The 22,309-nt window shown below is 46.2% G+C and overlaps 1 protein-coding gene across 2 annotated transcripts in view; it reads right to left on the bottom strand.

Annotated features, from left to right (window-relative positions):
* ANO9 (anoctamin 9) overlaps positions 1-21,506 on the bottom strand; it is an 86,100-nt gene extending 64,594 nt beyond the window's left edge. Inside the window, exon 1 of one of the 2 annotated variants that reach the window (XM_058156391.1) lies at positions 21,190-21,506. Coding sequence is in view for 1 of the 2 variants with exons in the window: in XM_058156382.1 (XP_058012365.1) it covers positions 21,190-21,195 (6 nt within the window). In the remaining variant the exon portion in view is untranslated. The remainder of the gene's footprint in view (positions 1-21,189) is intronic. The other variant, XM_058156382.1, reaches the window with a different exon arrangement.
* Between the last annotated feature and the right edge of the window lie 803 nt (positions 21,507-22,309).

Raw genomic sequence — 22,309 nt, forward strand, 5'->3', positions numbered from 1 at the left:
GGAATTTTAAGGGGAGGGTGGGGGGGAGGGATTTGACGGGTGGGGGAGAGAACCCGTCGGGGAGGGATCCAGCCCCTGTGCTTGTTCGCGGCACTACTCCATCTGGTCTGAAGGCAGGGGGGGAGGGCTCGGTTCCAGGATTAGAGGGATGTTCGATCTGTACGGTAAGTGGGAGAGGCAGATATGGCGGAGGGGGGGGCCGTATCGAGAGTTGGGAGCACGTGTTCGATGTCTGAAAGTGATCACGTGCTCCGGCCCCTCAGTCCCTACCCGTTCCTCGGGCGGCCATGATCCTCAGAGCTTGGATCTTCAGCTGATGTTGTGTAATGCCCGGTCCGTGGCTAATAAAGCTCCCCTGATTTGCGACCTTATTCAGGGGGAGTCCGCGGACCTGATGGGCATTACGGAGACCTGGTTGGGTCCAGAGGGGGGGGTTCCCCTTGTTGAGCTGTGCCCTCCAGGTTTCCGAGCATTTCATCAGCCGAGGGCCCAAGGTAGGGGTGGGGGGGTGGCGGTTGTTATTAAGGAAGATCTAGAGCCGAGGGAGGCCACTGTTCCTCAGATTGCCGGCTGTGAATCCCTCTATGTGCGGTGGGGCCATAGGAATCAGTTGGGCTTGTTGATCGCGTACCTGGCTCCTTGCTGCGTGACCACAGCCCTGCCTGAGCTGTTGGAGGTACTTGCCATGGTGGCGGTTGAGACCCCCAGACTTGTAGTCATGGGGGATTTCAACCTGCCATCAGTCGGCTTGTCATCGACGGCAGCTCGGGAGTTCCAGGCTTCCATGACGGCCTTGGACCTGATTCGAGTAAATGATGGTCCTACGCACACGGGGGGAGGCACACTGGATCTGATTTATATCTCTGGACAGTGGTTAAATGATCTGGAATTAGATGATTTAGTAACAGAACCAATGTCATGGTCCGATCATTTTCTCCTTCGCCTAGACTTCCGAACCGCCACTCACCATCGCAGGGAGACGGAACCTATACGTTGGTTTCGTCCCAGGCGCCTGATGGACCCTGAGAGGTTCCTGACGGAGCTTGGGCCATTCCCTGAGGATCTGGCCCACGGCACGACTGAGGAACTAGTCGTGGCCTGGGAACAGGCCGCGGCTGGGGCCTTGGACCGTGTCGCGCCTTTGCGGCCTCTGACCCGGCGCAGATCTCGTCCGGCCCCTTGGTTCTCCGAGGGGCTGAGGGAGATGAAACGCCGGAGAAGACGCCTAGAGAGCACCTGGAGGTCCAGTCGTTCCGAAGCTGATCGGACACTAGTTAGGTCCTATTCTAGGACCTACCTAGTGGCAATGAGGGAGGCGAGGCGTTCTTACGCCTCCACCCTCATTGCGTCGGCAGATAACCGCCCGGCCGCCCTGTTTCGGGTGACCCGCTCCCTCCTTCATCAGGAGGTGCGGGATGACCCTTTGCAGGGACGAGCCGAGGAGTTTAGTGGTTATCTATACGATAAAATCGCTCAGCTCCGGGACGGTCTGGACCGAAATTGGGATGATCCAAGCGAGGGAGAGGAGACACGTCTTGTTGAGCCGGTTTGGGATGAGTTTGACCCTGTGGCTCCCGAGGACGTGGACAGGTTGTTGGGGAGGCTTCACGCCACGACATGTTTACTGGACCCGTGTCCTTCCTGGCTGGTACTGGCCACTCAGGAGGTGACACGAGGCTGGCTCCAGAGGATTATCAACGCTTCTTTGCTGGAAGGGGTTTTCCCTGCCGCCTTGAAAGAGGCGGTGGTGAGACCCCTCCTCAAGAAGCCCTCCCTGGACCCAGCTATTTTGGGTAACTATCGTCCAGTCTCCAACCTTCGCTTCGTTGCGAAGGTTGTAGAGAGTGCTGTGGCCAGACAGCTACCCCAATACCTGGATGAAGCCGTCTATCTAGACCCGTTCCAGTCCGGCTTTCGACCCGGATACAGCACGGAGACAGCTTTGGTCGCATTGGTGGATGATCTCTGGCGGGCCAGGGACAGGGGGTATTCCTCTGCCCTGGTCCTATTAGACCTCTCAGCGGCTTTTGATACCATCGACCATGGTATCTTGCTGCGCCGGTTGGGGGGATTGGGAGTGGGAGGCACCGTGTATCGGTGGTTCTCCTCCTATCTCTCCGACCGGTCGCAGACGGTGTTGACAGGGGGGCAGAGGTCGGCCGCGAGGTGCCTCACTTGTGGGGTCCCGCAGGGGTCGATTCTCTCGCCCCTGCTGTTCAACATCTACATGAAGCCGTTGGGTGAGATCATCAGTGGCTTCGGGGTGAGATACCAACAGTACGCTGATGACACCCAGCTGTACTTTTCCACCCCGGGCCACCCCAATGAAGTTGTTGAAGTGCTGTCCCGGTGTTTGGAAGCCGTACGGGTCTGGATGGGGAGAAACAGGCTCAAGCTTAATCCCTCCAAGACGGAGTGGCTGTGGATGCCGGCATCTCGATTCAGTCAACTGCAGCCGCAGTTGACTGTTGGAGGCGAGTTATTGGCCCCAAAGGACAGGGTGCGCAACTTAGGTGTCCTCCTGGATGATCGGCTGTCGTTTGAAGATCATTTGACGGCCGTCTCCAGGAGGGCCTTCCACCAGGTCCGCCTGGTTCGGCAGTTGCGCCCCTTCCTTGATCGGGATGCCTTGTGCACAGTCACTCATGCGCTCGTTACCTCTCGCTTGGATTATTGTAATGCTCTCTACATGGGGCTCCCCCTGAAGTGCACTCGGAGGCTTCAGTTAGTCCAGAATGCAGCTGCGCGGGTGATAGAGGGAGCTACGCGTAGCTCCCATGTAACACCGCTCCTGCGCAGACTGCACTGGCTACCTGTGGCCTTTCGAGTGCACTTTAAGGTGTTGGTTACGACCTTTAAAGCGCTCCATGGCTTAGGGCCTGGGTACTTACGGGACCGCCTGCTGTTACCACATGCCTCCCACCGACCCGTACGCTCTCACAGAGAGGGACTTCTCAGGGTGCCGTCCGCCAAACAATGTCGGCTGGCGGCCCCCAGGGGAAGGTCCTTCTCTGTGGGGGCTCCCACACTCTGGAACGAGCTTCCCCCAGGCTTACGCCAAATACCTGACCTTCGGACTTTCCGCCGCGAACTGAAGACACACCTTTTTATTCGCGCGGGGCTGGCTTGAATTGAATTTTAAATGTCAAATTTTATTAATTTTAAATGGGGTTTTTTAGTGTAAGGTAAATTTTTTAAATTTTCAGGCTAATTTAAATAAGTTTTTTAAATTGTATTTTAATTGTATTTTGTATTGTTGTTTTATTCTGCCTGTACACCGCCCTGAGTCCTTCGGGAGAAGGGCGGTATAAAAATCAAATAAATAAAATAAATAAATAAATAAAAATAGAACTGATTCTTGGAAACATTTCTACAAGGACTTTGGCAGCCTAGATCCCAATTTATAGAAGTATTTCTATAGCCGGAGCACATCCTCATGAAAACTTTCAAAATCTTAAGAAAAATATAGCAAGTCTAGTTTAGGAAGATTCGAAAGCACTTTACAAGACAAGCTTATACTATACTTGTCTTGGCTCTACTACGGCTATAAGTACCAGATCTGAACAGCAAAAATTTAGAAGGCCACTAGATCTTAGCAAACAAGTATGATTTATTGTTGTCTACTTTTGTTGGAATTTATGCAGCCCAATCACCATTTCAGTTTAATTTCAAACAGATTTTATTGAAAATCCAGCATTATTTAATTGTATTGAGATTAGAACTCCCAGAATTGTCAGACAATTCAATTGTCAGACAATGTGGCCAATGGCTAAGCTTTTGTAGTTGTTGTTTTGCTACATACTGGATTCACATATCCTGCTGACTGTAGTGCAGTTTGAGCTTCTTACATAAACTTCAGTAGTGAGTCAAGTTGAGTTCTGTAAAGCTTGATGTAGGGCAATGTGGGAACCCAGCAACAGTCTTAAAATAATATTTTATATGTTTTTCTTACTTAGAGAATGTTTTGTGACTATCACTTTGTTATAAAACATCTTTGAAATATCATTTTCCCTTTGAGAGGACCAGGTCCTCTGGTTTGCAATTTATTATTTTGGGGGCAGATATACAACTGAGCGGAAAGTACTAAGCAAAAGGCAGGCCGTGCTGTTTCCAAGATAACAATGGCATTTTGGAACATCAAAATAGCATTCATAAAATTCTCTGAGAAGCAACATGAAATGTATCAACTGGATAACTAACGAAAGTACAACTGATCCAATCCACACAACAATATACAACGCTGTTACTAACCTAGGTCTTGAACAACTTGTAACCAATAATACAAGACTAAACAACTGCCTTGACCTCATCTTCTGCAACAATAACAATACCATTTATGGACTACAAATAAGAGAACCCTTTTCCAACAGTGATCATTGCATGATTGACTTCCATCTTAATATACGTTGTGACTTTAACCATCATATCAATAGCATTCCCATTTACAACTTCAAAAAAGCCAATTATGACTCTATAAACAATGATCTTTCATTTCTAGACTGGCAAAATCTGTTCTCAACCTGTATAACTGCTGAAGACCACTATAGAGTTTTTCTACTCGAAATCAACAGAGTCATCGAACTATATGTACCACTAACTACCATCAAGATTAGGAAAAGCAAACTACCCATATCAATAAAAAAGCTTCAATCTAAAAAGATCCTCTGGAAAAGAAACAAAAGGGCTATGTAGCTAATTTTAAAAACGCTACAGAACTATATGCAACCAAATAAAAACTGAATGCACAAATTACCACACCAAGCAAGAAGAGGATCTTCTGCACAAATTCAATCGTGCCTTCTATAATTTTGTCAACAACAAGCTTAAAAACTCTAGACGCATGCCACCTCTAAAAGATCCTGATGGCAATGAATACAATGCTGAAGAATCTAGAGCAAACCTCTTTAATAAATTCTTTGCATCAGTTTTTGTCAACAGTGATGGCACTCATCCAACATTCCAAATTTGTACAATCAATGAGCATGACAACTTAACAATTGTTGATTTTACAGAAGAAAATGTTGGTAAAGCTCTAAGTAAATTGAAGCCATCTCTATCCATTGGACCTGATGGTCTTTGTGCTTACTTTTAAAAAACTCTCTAGTAATCTAGCAGAACCCTAAGTATAATCTTTAATATAGCCTTTAGAACCAGTTCCCTTCCCAGTCTCTGGTCGCTAGCCACAGTCATTCCAGTTTTCAAAAAAGGCGACCCCAGCTTAGTTGATAATTATAGACCTATCTCCCTATGTTGCGTCGCCTGCAAGGTTATGGAATCCATCATCAACCAATCCATTACCTTACACTTAGAAATGCACAACCTTCTCTCAAATAAACAATTTGGCTTCAGGAAAAATTATCATGCAATCTACAACTTCTCTACTGTAAAAACCTATGGACTACTAATCTTGATCTAGGTAAATCAATAGATGCAATATACATAGACTTCTGCAAAGCTTTTGACTCAGTAGTACATGATAAACTTCTCCTAAAATTAAAATCCTATGGCATTTCAGGACCCTTACACCACTGGATATCTGCTTTTTTGTCAAACAGACAACAAATAGTTAAAATTGGTAATGCTCTTTCAAATCCTGTTCCTGTCAAGAGTGGTGTTCCTCAAGGCAGCGTTCTTGGACCTACTCTCTTTATAATATATATAAATGATCTTTGTATTGATATTTCAAGTAACTGTGTTCTCTTTGCTGATGATGTCAAACTTTTCAACACCACTGACAATGCATCCACAATTCAAAAGGACCTTGATCATCTATCTGCCTGGTCTAAAATTTGGCAACTACAAATTTCAACCAGTAAATGCTCAGTCTTGCACATTGGAAGAAAGAACCCAATCACAAAGTACATGCTTGATGGACATTGCCTCGCAGATGGCCCCCACCCTGTCAAAGACCTTGGAGTTTTTACATCTAACGATTTAAGTTCCAAAGCCCACTGCAACTACATAGCTAAGAAGGCTCTAAGAGTTGTCAACTTAATTTTACGTAGCTTCTTTTCAAAAAACACCATGCTACTGACCAGAGCATATAAAACATTTGTTAGGCCAATTCTTGATTACTGCTCTCCTGTCTGGAACCCTTACCATATATCTGACATCAACACAGTTGAGCGTGTCCAAAGGTATTTTACGAGAAGAATTCTCCATTCCTCTGAAACTAATAAAATACCTTATTCCACCAGACTTGATATCTTGGGTCTAGAAAACTTGGGACTTCGTCGCCTTCGACTGGATCTGGGTTTAGCATATAAAATCATCCGTTGTAATGTCCTTCCTGTCAATGACTTTTTTAGTTTCAATAACAATATCACAAGAGCTACAAACAGATTCAAACTCAATGTCAACCGTTCCAGTTTAGATTGCAGAAAACACGATTTCTGTAACAGAATTGTATATACTTGGAATGCATTACCTGACTCTGTGGTTTCTTCTCATAACCCCAAAGGTTTCACTCAAAAACTGTCCACGGTTGACCTCACCACTTTCCTAAGAGGACTCTAAAGGGGCGTGCATAAGAGCACAAACGTGCCTACCGTTCCTGTCCTACTGTTTCTTTCCCTATGTATATACACGTTTTTAGTACCTCATTTCTCCTCATATATACGTTCATATATTTATAACCTTTTATGTAACGCTTGTATATATTGTTATGACAAATAAATAAATAAATAAATAAATAAATAAAAGTATTGGATTAAAATATGTCACATTATAAATCCTATTATGTAAATTGGAAGCTATGAATATAATCTCCAGCATATGGCAAATTACACATCACTCTGTTTTAGCATTTATTTTGGCCAGAGTGCCACAAGTGCAACTAATTCCAATTTTATCAGAAGCACACTCCAAGTTTTCTATGCATGCTAGGATCTCTTATGCAGAGACTTCCTTCTAAGCCAACATCCCATGACATGCAATCCACCACCTAGGAAAAATACGTTCATCCAGTCAGAACCAAATTCTACAGCTTTACTTTCAAGGAGCCCAAAATATCTTTGATACTCTATCAAATGACCACAAATACATTTGTCCTTCAGCTTTGCTCATCTCTAGTTAACTGATTTACTGTGTTCTGGGAGGGCTGATTTCGAGCCTCATTCAGGACATTTGCCAATCCTGATAGAATGCATAAAGACTAGGAATGCCCCTCCCAGGGGCTGCATGCGGAATGTATTGTGAACTCAGAATGTGTCCGGATAAGTAGTGGGTTTCAAATCCCGGCGCTACCAGTTCGCTATCAGGAGTGTAAGGCGCTTCTGCGCATGCGCAGAGCATTTTTGATGATGCTGGGCAGGTGGGCGGAGCCTCCTGCAGCCCCAGCTACCAGTTCTCCCAAACCAGGGTGAACTGGAAGCAACCCACCACTAGTCCACATTACTATAATGCTTGTGATGACCTCTTGATAGGCTCATCACTGATTGTTTATAGGGAGCAGTTTCAGATTATTGTCAGCAAATGGTTGCCTGCACCCTGTATTACTTGGTGTTTGGACATTTGCCTTTTTCCTTCTAAGATGAATGGAAATAGGATGGAACAGAAAGTATTCCTGAGAAACAGTGACTCATTTCTTGTGTAGTGCATATTTTTAAAAAGAGAAAATACTAATTTGCACTGGCATTGCTTTGTTCCAGTATAAAAAAAGTACTTATATATTCTATTCATACAAAAAAAAGATAGTGGAAATGGCAGGTTTTTATTAAGGGGAGTGGGAACCAATCTACTGAATACCGAGCAAAATCAGCAAGCATGAAATTCTGCCCACCTGTTAGTGTGGGAAACAGGAAAAGAATGGGGGAATAGAGTAGAGTGGAATGGAATAAAATAGAAAATTCTGGGTTGTGGGGGTAACCATATGACATGAACTATGAATAAGAGTACTTCAGAAAAGAACATTTTGAAAAGATGACTTTTGTATGATTAATAGCAAACGGCTTCTCTGAATAACTCCTTTTATAAGCAAAACTGCACCATTCACCACCCAAGGATGAGATGTTATAAGGCTTGAACTTCTCTTGAGAATCACAGAATAATAATATTTAGAGGGAAAATACTCAATTGGTGGAAAAATACTCTTTCTGTCAGGAAAAATCCCCAAACAGACCAGTTGACGAATGAAGATGCTCCTACAAGAGAAACACAGAAAACTGTTCATGGCTGAGTGTACATCTTGCACTAAATGATGATTTACTTAACCATCATGAAATACAACAATTAACTAATTTCTCACAAGAACCTAGATGCCAAAAAAATCCCCACCAAAAAACAGCTTAGCATTTTGGGAAAGAAGGGGATACTATGACAGAAAATGAGATTAGAAGAACTTTCTTCAGCCACTCATTGCAGTAGGATTCTCTTCCATATTTCAGAAGAATGACATACTGGCCTAGAGAACAATAATTGCTATTATTACTGTATTAGTCTTTATGAAACTACTGGTATATATGTCTTTTGTATGCTAAGAAGTTCAGTTCACTATTGACTTATTTAGTTGGATAATATTTCTCTGTCCAAATACATGCACTGGCTTTAATAAACTTTTGATTTATGAAACCTGGGTGAACTATACTCCACTACACTGTGCAAGGGGAACACTGCAGCAAACAATAAATTAATACAGCCACTGCATAATTAAAATCTCAAGATAGATGTCTTCTAGCAAGCTGGCTATGAGTAGGTGTCTCTAAATAAATAACTCCATTTAATTATCATCAGCATTGTGACCTGTGGTTAGAGAAACAAGTCTGGTTAATTGCATTTAAACTAATTACTACAATCAAGATAAAAGTTACTATTGTAGTATCGAATTTTTTTAGTACTATGAATTCAGAGGAAATGTTGGTTTGGGAATGGCTGTCTCTTATGCAATTACCAAGTTTGAAGCCCTGCCAGAAAAGAATGGCTGAACAATGTTTAGAGATGATGTCTCTGAAACTTTTGGTGAGAGGTGCTGTGGCTTTGGGGATCTTCAAAAGATAGAGCTGAATTGCCATCAACCTTACTTTGGACATCTAATCCATTTCAGCATTTAAATGATCATCTAGTCCATTTTTATACTCGGGTACCAGATGTAGAGAATCTTGGGACACTGCAATTTACACAAGACTGAGAAGATTAAAAATTGGAGAGAAAAACTTGATACTTGAAAAATGAAGCATCAAGCAGAGTAAAAATTGTAAGCATGGTATTACAGATTAACAGAGTTGGAAGGGACCTTGTAGGTCATCTAGTCCAACCTCCCACCCAAGCAGAAGACCCTACACTATTTCTGACACATGACAGTCCAGTCTCTTCTTGAAAGCTTCCAGAAATGAAACTCCCACAACTTCTGAAGGCAAGCTGTTCCAATGGTTGATTTTATTTTTATTTTTGTCACAACGTTATATACAAGCATATATAACGAAAGAAAACAATAGGACAGGAACGGTAGGCACTTTTGTGCACTTATGCACCAAAAAAAAAAAGAGTGAGATTGCTCTCACTGTCAGAAAATTTCTCCTTATAACTAGTGTACAACTAGTGTGAGACAAGTTTATGATTTCCTATAGCTAAAGTCTATTTTTTGTTTGTTTCTCTGCATTGTCATCAATCTCTTTTGCAAACCACCATGCTGTCTTCATTGACTGATCGGTGATTAGATTCACCAAGTCAGAATTAATACTTAATGGCCACTTACATAAAACTGGCCCAGATGATCTGTACCAAACCTGACCCTTCTACTGATATATCAATGGGTGTATAATGCTGGTTGTCTTATTTCCTTCCACATTTCCTCACATTCTAAACTTCTCAAGAAAGCTAGATCTTTGCAAAATAGCACCTAAAATGCAATAATTTTAGCTTGGTCATTTGTGTCTTAAGTGAGAATTCTGAGTTAATTAGTGTGATATATCATGTTTGGTTTTTTTTCTTAGCTACCCATGGTATTTTTAGGAGTCTTCCCCAACACAGGATTCAAAGGCTTTAATATTCTTTCTGTCTTACTTCTTCAAAGTCCAACTTTCACTTCTATAGAATGTCACAGGGAAAACTATTGCTTAAATGACTCTGATCTTTGTAGGTATAGAGACATCACAACAACTGAGTATTTTTTCCAAGGCCTTCATGGCCACTCCACCAAACTATACTAGTGCCTAGTATGTTTTTTTCCTTTACTGCTGATAGATCATCCTAAAAGTCAAAAGGTCCACCAGAAGGTCTTCATTATCAGTCCTTAGATTGGCTGCTATGTTTGCTCTCAATAGTTTGCTCTTATTTGTACAGGTAATCGTCAACTTACAACAGTTCATTTAGTGATTGTTCAAACTTGCAATGGAACTATACATATAAACATATATATAAATATATATGTTTATACATTATATAATCTTTTCTGTATGATACTTATATATATTGTTGTGACAAAATAAATAAATAAATAAACTGAGAAAAAGTAACTTATGACCACTTTTCACACTTACAAATCTCTGTAGCATCCCCATGATCATGTGATCAAAATTCAGATGCCTGATAACTGGTTCATGCTTATGACCATTCCTGTGTCCCAAGGTCATTTGATCCCTTTTGCGACCTTCTGACAAGAAAAATCAATGGGAAAACCAGATTCACTTAACAGCCGTCTTACTAATTTAACACCTGCAGTGATTCACTTAACAAATGTGGCAAGAAAGGTTGTAAAATGGGGCAAAACTCTCTTAACAAATGTCTCACTTACCAACAAAAAATGTGGGCTCAATTGTGGTCATAAATCGAGGACTATCTGTATTTAATTTTAATCCCATTTCCTACTATACTCCTTGACTTTCAGTATTAGAACATGCAAATCATTTGTATTTTCAGCTATCAGAGTAATTGTATCAGCATCGGACAGGTTATTCTTTTTTCTTCCTCCAATATTAAAATCACATTCTTTATATTTATCCAACTTCCCCCTGTTTACATTCAGAATATGAACATAATAAAAAAAAGGAGAGAATACACAACCGAGCCAGTCTGTTTCCTGTCCTGGGTTTGAGTTTCACATGAGACAATTTGATGTTTTGTGACTCCCATTTTCCTACGAACATTCCATAGTTGGACATGATTAACAAAATCAAAAGTCCTTCTATAATCAATGAATATAGACTTCTTAAAGATATTATCTGGTTTTCTCAATTATTCAGCAAATGTATGATTTTTGATAATTCAATATTTTGCCTACTTTGTCTCTAAAGCACAAAATATAGTAGATGTTTTAGTTGCCTGGAGTTTTTACTTCGACACTGTTCATCAGTTTCCATAACAATTGTATTTTAAAAGGTTACTTTATGAATTATTATCACCTTGAAAACTTTTCATCATTTCAGTATATCATTTGAACCCAATTTCTATTCAAGATTAAATATATTTCTTCTGTCTGTGACTGAAAGGACCAAGATCTGCTAAAATGTGTTAAATTAATTGAAATTCAAAACACAGTCCAAACCTTATATGCAGGATGGACCTATTTTTAACAATCAAAATGAAAGACTTATGAAATGGTGGCTCAAAGATGATTAAAATAATAAAAAGAGAAACTGAAAATGGAAAACACACACTACTTTTTTATTATACTGTTCTATAAACCACTGTAATTTGATCAGGCAGAATCCGATTTACAATCCACCCTGTAGATAAACTGGAAAATTGTTGAATCAGTATTTATCCTTTGCATTTTAGAATATTTACCCTGTGTGTTAGCATATTAACAGGAAGCTAGGTGTTATATGTTTGTAATCCATGGGGGAGAGCAGTTTAACGTCCACCTTAATCTCTTTTGGGGTCCTCCATAAATTTAAAAAATGAGAAAGAATTCAGAGAAGTTTAAGAAATACTGTTCTAGAGGATAATCTAAACAAGAAAAAAAATCATAAATCATGGTCACATGACCATGGAATGCCTTGACAGGTCATAAAGTTGACAACCCAACTTGTGGTCATGTGACTGCAGGGCAGCACAACCCTTTATGATGACCAGAGGTGGTTTATGGGCTCTAAAGTACCTGTTCTGTGGCCATCGTAAATCCAAATGATTGTAAAACAACCAGCCATTAAGCATGGAATACCTGTTTATGCTTAACTTTGTTGCCATCTATTGAGCATCTGGATTTTTGCAGATATGGTAGTCTTAAAGCAGGTGAGAAGGGCACATAAGACCCACTGGATTTATGATCTTGTGATCCAGTCATTTTGTTATATTCCATAAACTATGCTCAAAAAAAATTATACCTTAGTAGGTTGCATAAATACAATGTATAATAATTTATTTATTTTATTTATTTATTTATTTGATTTTTATACCGCCCTTCTCCCGAAGGACTCAGGGTGGTTTACAGCCAACATAAAAACAAATTTATAAATAGAATTAAAAACATTTTAAAAATCTTATTCAATTTGGCTAACCCCATTTAAAACTATAATAAAGAAATGATAAAAAGCCCCAATTAAAAACCGTAGTATATTAGGCCAGCCCTGCGCAGTAAAACAGAAAGGTCTTGAGTTCACGGCGGAAGGTCTGGAGGTCGGGGAGTAATCGTAACCCCAGAGGAAGCTCATTCCAGAGGGTAGGTGCTCGCACAGAGAAGGCTCTCCCCCTGGGGGTCGCCAGCCGACATTGTTTGGCTGACGGCACCCTGAGGAGACCATGTGTGAGCGCACAGGTTGGTAGGAGGCTATCGGCGGCAGCAGACGGTCCCGTCAATAGCCCGGTCCTATGCCATGGAGCGTTTTAAAGGTGGTAACCAAGACCTTGAATTGCACCCGGAAGACCACCGGCAACCAGTGCAGCTTGTGCAGGAGAGATGTTATATGGGAGCCACGAGTAGCTCCCTCTATTACCTGCGCAGCCGCATTCTAGACCAGTTGGAGCCTCCGGGTGCTCTTCAAGGGGAGCCCCATGTAGAGAGCGTTACAGTAGTCCAGGCGGGAAGTGACGAGGGCATGAGTGACCGTGCATAGGGAATCCCGGTCTATGAAGGGGCGCAACTGGTGTATCAGGCGCACCTGATAAAAAGCTCCCCTGGCAACGGCCGTCATATGTTCTTCTAACGACAGCTGAGCATCCAGGAGAACACCCAAGTTGCGAACCCTCTCAATGGGGGCCAATGACTCAGCTCCGACAGTCAGCGATGGAACTAGCTGGCTGTACCGGGATGCTGGCATCCACAGCCACTCAGTCTTGGAGGGATTGAGTCAAAGCCTGTTCCTCCCCATCCAGACCCGCACGGCCTCCAGACACCGGGACATCACTTCAACAGCCTCGTTGGGGTGGTCAGGGGTGGAAATGTACAGCTGAGTATCATCAGTGTACTGATGATATTGCACCCCAAAACCATGGATGATCTCACCCAGCGGCTTCATATAGATGTTGAACAGGAGAGGCGACAGAACCGATCCCTGCAGCACCCCACATGAGAGGCACCTCGCGGCCAATCTCTGCCCCCCTGCCAACACCGTCTGTGTCCGGTCAGAGAAATAGGAGGAGAACCACCAAAAAACGGTGCCCCCAACTTCCAATCTCTCCAGCCGTCGCAGCAGGATACCATGGTCAATGGTATCAAAAGCCACTGAAAGATCTAATAGGACCAGGACAGAAGAACAACCCCTGTCCCGAGCCCTCCAGAGATCATCCACCAATGCGACCGAGGCCATCTCCGTGCTGTACCCAGGTCGGAAACCGGACTGGAATGGGTCTAGACAGACAGTTTCATCCAGGTACCAGGGAAGCTGTCGTGCCACGATACTCTCGACAACTTTCGCCACAAAACGAAGGTTGGAGACAAGATGATAGTTCGATAAAATAGCTGGATCCAGGGAAGGCTTCTTGAGAAGGGGCCTCACCACCGCCTCTTTCAAGGTGGACAGGAAGACACCTTCCATCAAAGAAGCGTTAACAATTCCCTGTAGCCAGCCTCGTGTAACCTCCTGTGTGGCCAGTACCAACCAGGAGGGACACGGGTCCAACAAACATGTGGTCGAATTCAGCCTCCCCAGTATCCTGTCCATGTCCTCGGGAGCCACAGAATCAAATTCATCCCAGATAACCTCACCAAGAACGGCCTCCGTCATCCCACCTGCATCTACCCAATCGGAGTCCAGCCCATCCCGAATCTGAGCAATTTTATCGTGCAGATATTGTCCAAAATCCTCAGCATGACCCTGCAAGGGGTCCTCCCGAGCTCCCTGATGAAGTAGGGAGCGAGTCACCCTAAACAGGGCGGCTGGGCTTAACAAGGTTCTGCGCATGTCCAAGATGGACGACTAACCGGCTCTCGGAGCGGCAAGGCTGCATTCTCTCTGTTCGCAGATGCAGCTGGCGGACGACCTGGGCTGCCTGGGTCCCCTGGCCGGGTGGGAGATCGTCCCGGCAGCCACGAGAGGGGTTTATTGCCCCTGAGAACTCCGTGGCTGCCGAGCACCGAGCCAGGAGCCAAACGGCAGCGAAATGGTGGCGGCCATCTTTGTGTGGGGCGGGGCGGCGTCTTGGCCTACCTCGGCCTACCTCGGCCCATTCTCCAGGCTGGCGTTCCGGCCTATATCGGCCTATTCCAGCCTACTCCCCCGGCAGCTTGCTTTCGAACTTTTTGCTGCGGGGGGGAGTGTGACGGCAGCATTGGTAGCGAGAGGGGTTTTCTGCCCAGTCTCTACTTTTCGCTGGGAACGGTGGAGATACAATCGAGGAGCCCCAGCGTGGTCCTGTATGGAGCGGAAATTGTTGTGGGGGGGGCATGGCCATGGCCGCGACGGTGATGGCGAGGACGTCCGTTGTGGATTTGGATGGCGTCGGAGCCTTTCCGGCGGTGGAAATGGCAGTAGACTCCTTCCTCCTCGTTCCCCTTCCCTTGGACACTTTCTGGACTGGTTGGACTGCCTTGGGCCGGGTCGTTCCTGCTGTGATTCGGCGATGGACTAGTTATTTCTCCGTGGATATTCCTTCCTTCCCCCCCCCCGAACTCAGGACTCTGACTTGGGGAGTTTAGACTCTGGAGCAAGTCTCCCCCCCCTTCGGATTTCTGGAGAGTGGATGGGGGTAGCTGGGGCTACCTATTAGGAACGCTTTAAGATCACGCGTGGGCTCTGGGTTAGCTTTTTGGCTAGTCCAAGTTACGATCAGCCCTATCTTGGGTTCCTCCCCCTCCTCTCCTACATACCTTTTTGGGGGTGTATGGTGTTTATAGGGGGAGGATGCTGGCACCGGCTATTTTAACATCTGGAAAGAGGATTCCGTGTGAGAATTGTCCATCGTTTTTACCATCTGTGGGTCTTATGTCATCTGTGGGTCTTATGTCATCAACCCAAATATGACTGCTTTACCATCTTCTACGGATGAGAGACACATTGCGCCATTTATGCCTGATTCGAGTTATGATTTACTCTTCGGCTGAACTCCATCATCTGCGAGGGTCCTCCGCCTCGCAGAAATGGCCCTCCACGTTATCGAGGGCCTATCTTAATGACGGGTCTTGGGATCCACAGAGATGGCATGCGTCGAGGAAGAGCCTTTGGGGATTTTTAAACAGGGAACTTTTAAAGGGGGGGAGGGCAAGGGCGGGTGTTGGGGGAAACCCGTCGGGGAGGGTATGTCCAGTCCTAGCGCGTGCTCACGACACTATTTTAGCTGGTCCGAAGAGAGGGGGGAGGGGTCTGAACAGAGCAAAGAGTACCATTCCATCTGTACGGTAAGTGGGAGAGGCAGATATGGCGGAGGCAGGGGGCTGTATCGTTCTTTGGGAGCACGTGGTCGATGTTTAAAGGCGATCACGTGCTCCAGCCCCCCAGTCCTCACTCGTTCCCCGGATGGTCAAGATCCTCTTAGCTTGGGTCTACGGCTGATGCTCTGCAATGCCTGGTCCGTGGTTAATAAGGCTCCCCTGATTTGTGATCTGATTCAGAGGGAATCCGCGGACTTTATGGGCATTACGGAGACCTGGTTTGGCACAGAAGGGGGTGTACCCCTGGTTGAACTGTGCCCTCCGGGTTTCCGTGCATTCCATCAGCCGAGGGCCCAGGGTAGGGGTGGGGGGGTGGCGGTTGTGATTAGAGAAAGTCTGGAGCCGAGGGAGTCCACTGTTCCTCAGATAGCTGGCTGTGAATCCCTCCTTGTGAAGTGGGGCCATCGAAATCAGATGGGGTTGTTGATCACGTACCTGGCTCCTTGCTGCATGACTACAGCCCTACCTGAGCTACTGGAGGTGCTTGCTGGCGTGGCGGTTGAGATTCTCAGACTTTTGGTCTTGGGAGATTTCAACTTGCCATCGGCCGGCCTGTCATCAACAGTGGTTCAGGAGTTCCAGGCCTCCATGACGGCCTTGGACCTGATTCAAATAACTGATGGCCCTACACACATCGGGGGAGGCATGCTAGACTTGATTTTTATCTCTGGTCAGTGGGTAAATGATCTGGATTTAGGAGATATAGTGAAAGAACCGTTGTCATGGTCAGATCATTTTCTCCTTCGCCTAGACTTTCGAACCGCTGCTCACCACCGCAGGGAGACGGAGCCGATGCGTTGGTTCCGTCCCAGGCGCCTGATGGACCCGGAGAGGTTCCTGACGGAGCTTGGGCCGTTTCCTGAGGATCTTACCCACGGCACGACTGAAGAACTGGTTGCGGCTTGGGAACGGGCCGCGGCTGGGGCTTTGGACCGTGTCGTGCCTTTGCGGCCTCTGACCCGGCGTAGATCTCAATTGGCTCCCTGGTTCTCCGGGGAGCTGAGAGAGATGAAACGCCGGAGAAGACGCCTAGAGAGTGTTTGGAGGTCCAGCCGTTCCGAGGCTGATCGGACACTAGTGAGGTCCTTTACTAGGACCTACCTAGTGGCAATGAGGGAGGCGAAGCGTTCCTACGTTTCCACCCTCATTGCATCGGCAGATAACCGCCCGGCCGCCCTGTTTCGGGTGACCCGTTCCCTCCTTCAACAGGAGGGACGGGATGACCCCCTGCAGGGTCGAGCCGAGGAGTTTAACGGTTATCTATACGATAAAATCGTTCAGCTTCGTGATGGCTTGGACCATGATTGCGATGATTCAGCCGAGGTGGCAGAGACTCGTCTTGTTGAGGTTATTTGGGATGAGTTTGATTCTGTGGCTCTCGAGGACGTGGACAGGTTGCTGGGGAGGTTGCATGCAACTACGTGTTTACTGGACCCGTGTCCTTCCTGGTTAGTACTGGCTGCTCAGGAAGTGACACGAGGCTGGCTCCAGGGGATTATAAATGCTTCTTTGGTTGAAGGGGTTTTCCCCGCCGCCTTGAAGGAGGCGGTGGTGAGACCTCTCCTGAAGAAGCCTTCCCTGGACCCAGCTATTTTGGGAAATTATCGTCCAGTCTCCAACCTTCGCTTTTTAGCGAAGGTTGTAGAGAGTGTGGTTGCGTGGCAGCTTCCCCGGCACCTGGAGGAAGCTGTCTATCTAGACCCGTTCCAGTCCGGCTTCCGACCCAGTTACAGCACGGAGACGGCTTTGGTCGCGTTGGTGGATGACCTCTGGAGGGCCAGGGACAGGGGTTGTTCCTCTGCCTTGGTCCTATTAGATCTCTCAGCGGCTTTTGATACCATCGACCATGGTATCCTGCTGCGCCGGTTGGAGGGATTGGGAGTGGGAGGCACCGTTTATCGGTGGTTCTCCTCCTATCTCTCCGACCGGTCGCAGACGGTGTTGACAGGGGGGCAGAGGTCGTCCTCGAGGGGCCTCACTTGTGGGGTACCTCAGGGGTCGATTCTCTCGCCTACCCTGTTCAACATCTATATGAAGCCGCTGGGTGAGGTCATCAGTGGTTTCGGGGTGAGTTATCATCTGTACGCTGATGATACTCAGCTGTACTTTTCCACCCCGGACCACCCCAACGAAGCGGTCGAAGTGCTGTCCCGGTGCCTGGAAGCCGTACGGGTCTGGATGGGGAGAAACAGACTCAAGCTCAATCCCTCCAAGACGGAGTGGCTGTGGATGCCGGCACCCCGGTACAGTCAGCTGCTCCCGCAGCTGACTGTTGGGGGCGAGTTAGTGGCCCCAAAGGAGGTGGTTCGCAACTTGGGCGCCCTCCTGGATGGTCGGCTGTCCTTTGATGAACATCTGGCGGCCGTCACCAGGAGGGCCTTTTACCAAGTTCGCTTGGTTCGCCAGTTGCGTCCCTTCCTTGACCGGGATGCCTTATGCACAGTCACTCACGCTCTGGTTACGTCTCGGCTGGATTATTGCAATGCTCTCTACATGGGGCTGCCCTTGAGGTGCACCCGGAGGCTGCAGTTAGTCCAGAATGCAGCTGCGCGAGTGGTAATGGGAGCCGCTCGTGGCTCCCATGTAACACCACTGCTCCGTAGTCTGCACTGGCTTCCTGTAGTCTTTTGGGTGCGCTTCAAGTTCCTGGTTACCACCTTTAAAGCGCTCCATGGCTTAGGACCCGGGTACTTACGAGACCGCCTGCTGTTACCTTATGCCTCCCATCGACCCGTACGCTCCCACAGAGAGGGCCTTCTCAGGGTGCCGTCCGCCAAACAATGTCGGCTGGCGGCCCCCAGGAGTAGGGCCTTCTCTGTGGGAGCACCGACGCTCTGGAACGAACTCCCCCCTGGCTTACGTCAAGTGCCTGATCTTCGGACCTTTCGTCGTGAGCTAAAAACATATTTATTCATTCAAGCAGGACTGGCATAAATAGTGGATTTTAAATTGGGGTTTTAGTAATATTTTAAATTTTTAAATCTTTTAATTACCGGCCATTTAGTAATAGTTTATTTTAATCTCTTTTAATTGTATATACTCTGTATTTTTTTTCGGCTGTACACCGCCCTGAGTCCTTCGGGAGAAGGGCGGTATAAAAATTTAATAAAATAAATAAAAATAAATAAATAAATAAATCTGCCGATGCAATAAGAATGGAAAAATACTCACTTTTTGCCACTCTTATCGCCACTAGATAGGTCTGAATATGAGACCTAACTAGTGTTCGATCAGATTCAGAACGGCTGGCCCTCCAATCACTCTCTAGGCATCTTTTCTGGCGTTTCATCTCTCTCAGCTCCTCGGAATACCAAGGAGCTGGTCGAGATCGATGCCGGGTCAGAGGCTACAAAGGCACAACTCGGTCCAGAGCCTCCGTCACTGCCCATTCCCAGGCGGTGACTAGTTCTTCCGCCGAACCGTGAGCTAGGTCCTCAGGAAGTGGCCCAAGCTCCGTCAGAAACCTCTCCGGGTCCATCAGGCGCCTGGGACGGAACCAACGAATCGGTTCCGTCTCCCTGCGGTGTGGGTTGGCGGTTCTGAAGTCGAGTCGAAGGAGTGAATGATCTGACCATGACAGGGGATTGATGACTAAATCCCCTAATTCTAGATCATTCAGCCACTGTCCAGAGACAAAAATCAGATCCAGTGTGTTTCCCCCGTTGTGAGTGGGACCATTAACTAACTGGGTCAGGTCCAAGGCTGTCATGGAAGCCATGAACTCCTGAGCTGCCGCCAATGATTCACCGACTGACGGCAAGTTGAAATCCCCCATAACCATAAGTCTGGGGGTATCAACCGCCATCCCGGCTATCACCTCCAGCAGCTTGGGCAAGGAGCCAGATACGTGATCAGTACGCTCACCTGCAACCCCTGACCCCACTTCACAAAGAGAGACTCACATCCGGCTATCTGCGGGACAGTGACCTCCCTCAGTTCCAAACCTTCATTAATAATAACCGCCACCGCCACCCCTACCTTGGGCCCTCGGCTGATGAAATGCACGGAAGCCTGGTGGGCACATCTCAACAAGGGGGACCCCCGCCCCTCTGTGCCCAACCAGGTCTCTAATGCTGTTTGGTTTCCAATACTTCTAACGGAAAGATGGTTCAGAGGAAACACAACACTACTAAGACTGGGGTTTATACACTGATTTCTAGTTATATAAACTTTGGGTGTATTTTCAGAGTGCTCCTGCAGCTCTGTATCAAATAAGGATTAGATAGCCCAGAACAGAGAGTCAGCTTTAGCCTCAGGAACCTGCCTCTGATGTAAATGATCAACTTAGCCTAAAGTGGTATGAAACTCTTGGGAAACTTTAATTGCATGAGTGGATAACCATCTTTAAATTCCAGCTTATCAACAGTCACCTTCCCTGGAATCAGGATAGGTAGCTAATCAAATAGTGAAACAACTAATAAACTTTTGTAACACTCAGCAAACTCTGAGGAAACATGTGTAAGATTGGGCTGTATAGCTCTTCAATTCAAGTGAAATCTAGCCTCTAAGCTATGGCATTTGTCCTTATAAACATAATCAATGGTTTTTCTCCAAGGGATGATCAATCAATTGCATACTTTTAAATTATAAACCAACTGTATCTTTCTATAAAATTTTCCAGTTGTAATATGAAACCTAAATAAAGAATTTTCTAAGTAAAAGTAAAAGTGAAATATTGATCATATTTTCAGCCATGACCAGAACATGAACTTTGGGGAAAGTGGTGGGGGTGTGTATGTGGGATTCCAACAGTTGCCATTCACAAATGTGTTGCTCTGCTTATTTTTTTTCTTCTTTCTCAGAGATTGCCTAAAGGAGTCCTTTGCAGTTTTCTTGGTAAGATTTCTAAGAAGCGGTTTGCCATTGCTGCCTTCTAGCTTAAGGTTGAACGGAAGTGCCTAGCGCGATGCCTTAACCACTACTCTAAACCGGCTCACGAAAGGTCTGCTTACAAATACATAGAAAAGAAATCCTTGCAAAATGTGTAATGGATTCGATCCGACGCAAAGGAAGACCGAAAAGGCTCAAGAAACGTGTCTGCTCTCAGATATAATTCCGACAAGGTTCTGTGGGATTTATCGGATAAGCTCAATTAAGTTGAGCTTAATTCCGGTCTTGCAGGTGCCTACTGGCACGCAACAATCTAAAGGTATCGGAAGGTACACCTGAAGGGCCAAACGCAGTTCATTTTAGCTGCGGGAGTTCCTTCTTTATCCCATTCGCCACTTCCGTCCCTGCCAAACTAAAACGAAATCTCAAATCGTTAGTGTTTGGCACCGCACACCGCCCTGTTTTCGAACCTGTAGGATCCTTGGACCCCAATCCACAGGTAGTGAAGGGACAACTCGCCCGGCATTAGCGGGAGTCTCCGAAGTGGCTCAGCCAGTTAGGGCTGCCCCTCCGGCTAATCTTTGCGCACAAGTCGACCTGCAGTTCTGCCCTCTTACCGGCATGGTGGAGGGAGATCGGCGCTCCTCTCGCTCAACAGGCCCCGGAGGCGAGCGCTCCTAGCTTCCGATCTGCGACTCCCTCGCCCGCTAACCGAACTTCAGGAGCTGTGTCGGAGGGAACCCCTCCGCCACATGCTGCTTTGGGGCGTCCTTTCAGGCTCCCAGGTCTCTAGTTCCAATTCAAGCCTGAGTGATCGAGGCGGCCGGACTTCCGCATGTGACTGTTTGGCTGCGATGCGCCTCCCGACAACAGAAACACCACCTGCCGCTGTTGCAGCAGGCAGAGAGAGAGAGACTTGCCCTAAACTTCCCGCCCTGCCAGATTTAACCAGGATACGAAAAAGTAGCCGGCCAGGCAGGGGCGGGGAGAGCCAAGCCCTTTGCGGTCTTGCTCAGGGATGGGTGTGCGCTCCGCGCTTCCTTTTGTTACTATAGCGCGAGCGTTTTCTTCCTCGAAGTGTAAATAGATCCTCTTATGGGAGTCCCCCCACCCCGACAACCAGGTTAACTAGCTCAGCAGAAGATAAAAATCCGTCTGACTTTGGCGATGGCACTTATTTTTTTAAAAAAAACTGGTTTCACATCACACGGGAACTGTTAAAAAGCCTCAGAACCCGTTTAAGGGAGTCACTGCGGCTGCATTGGACCAAAGGACCGTCGAAAATGGAAGGTGAAGAAGAGAGGTCTGCACTGAACCTCTATACCTGCGCAAAAGTGCTCTGCACCTGGCTCGGACTGAGACACTTCTTTTTTCGTATCGTTGTTGTCTAAAGAAAGGGAAATTTCTTCTAAAGCTTGGTGTCTTTTCCTCCTCCTTGCTTTGTAGAAATTCATCAGAAAGGTTGTACACTCATCTAGAATGTAGGCAGGTCTCCAAACCTGGCATCGCATGAACCCCGAAATTTCTTAAATTAGTCCTGAAGTGACATGTTAGATTTTGGTTCAGTGTGTAAAATGAACCCTGCTCCTGTGGTTTGTACACCATAGTGTGATTAAGTACCTAATCGTTCAGTAAACCATAATTAAGCACTAGCTTACCTCATTATGAATACTCTTTTATTGGAAGTGTGTAAGAAGGTTCATGAATTGCAGTACAAGGTTATCATCTACACATTAT

This window comes from Ahaetulla prasina, chromosome 1, assembly GCF_028640845.1.
Source record: "Ahaetulla prasina isolate Xishuangbanna chromosome 1, ASM2864084v1, whole genome shotgun sequence".
NCBI lineage: Eukaryota > Metazoa > Chordata > Lepidosauria > Squamata > Colubridae > Ahaetulla > Ahaetulla prasina.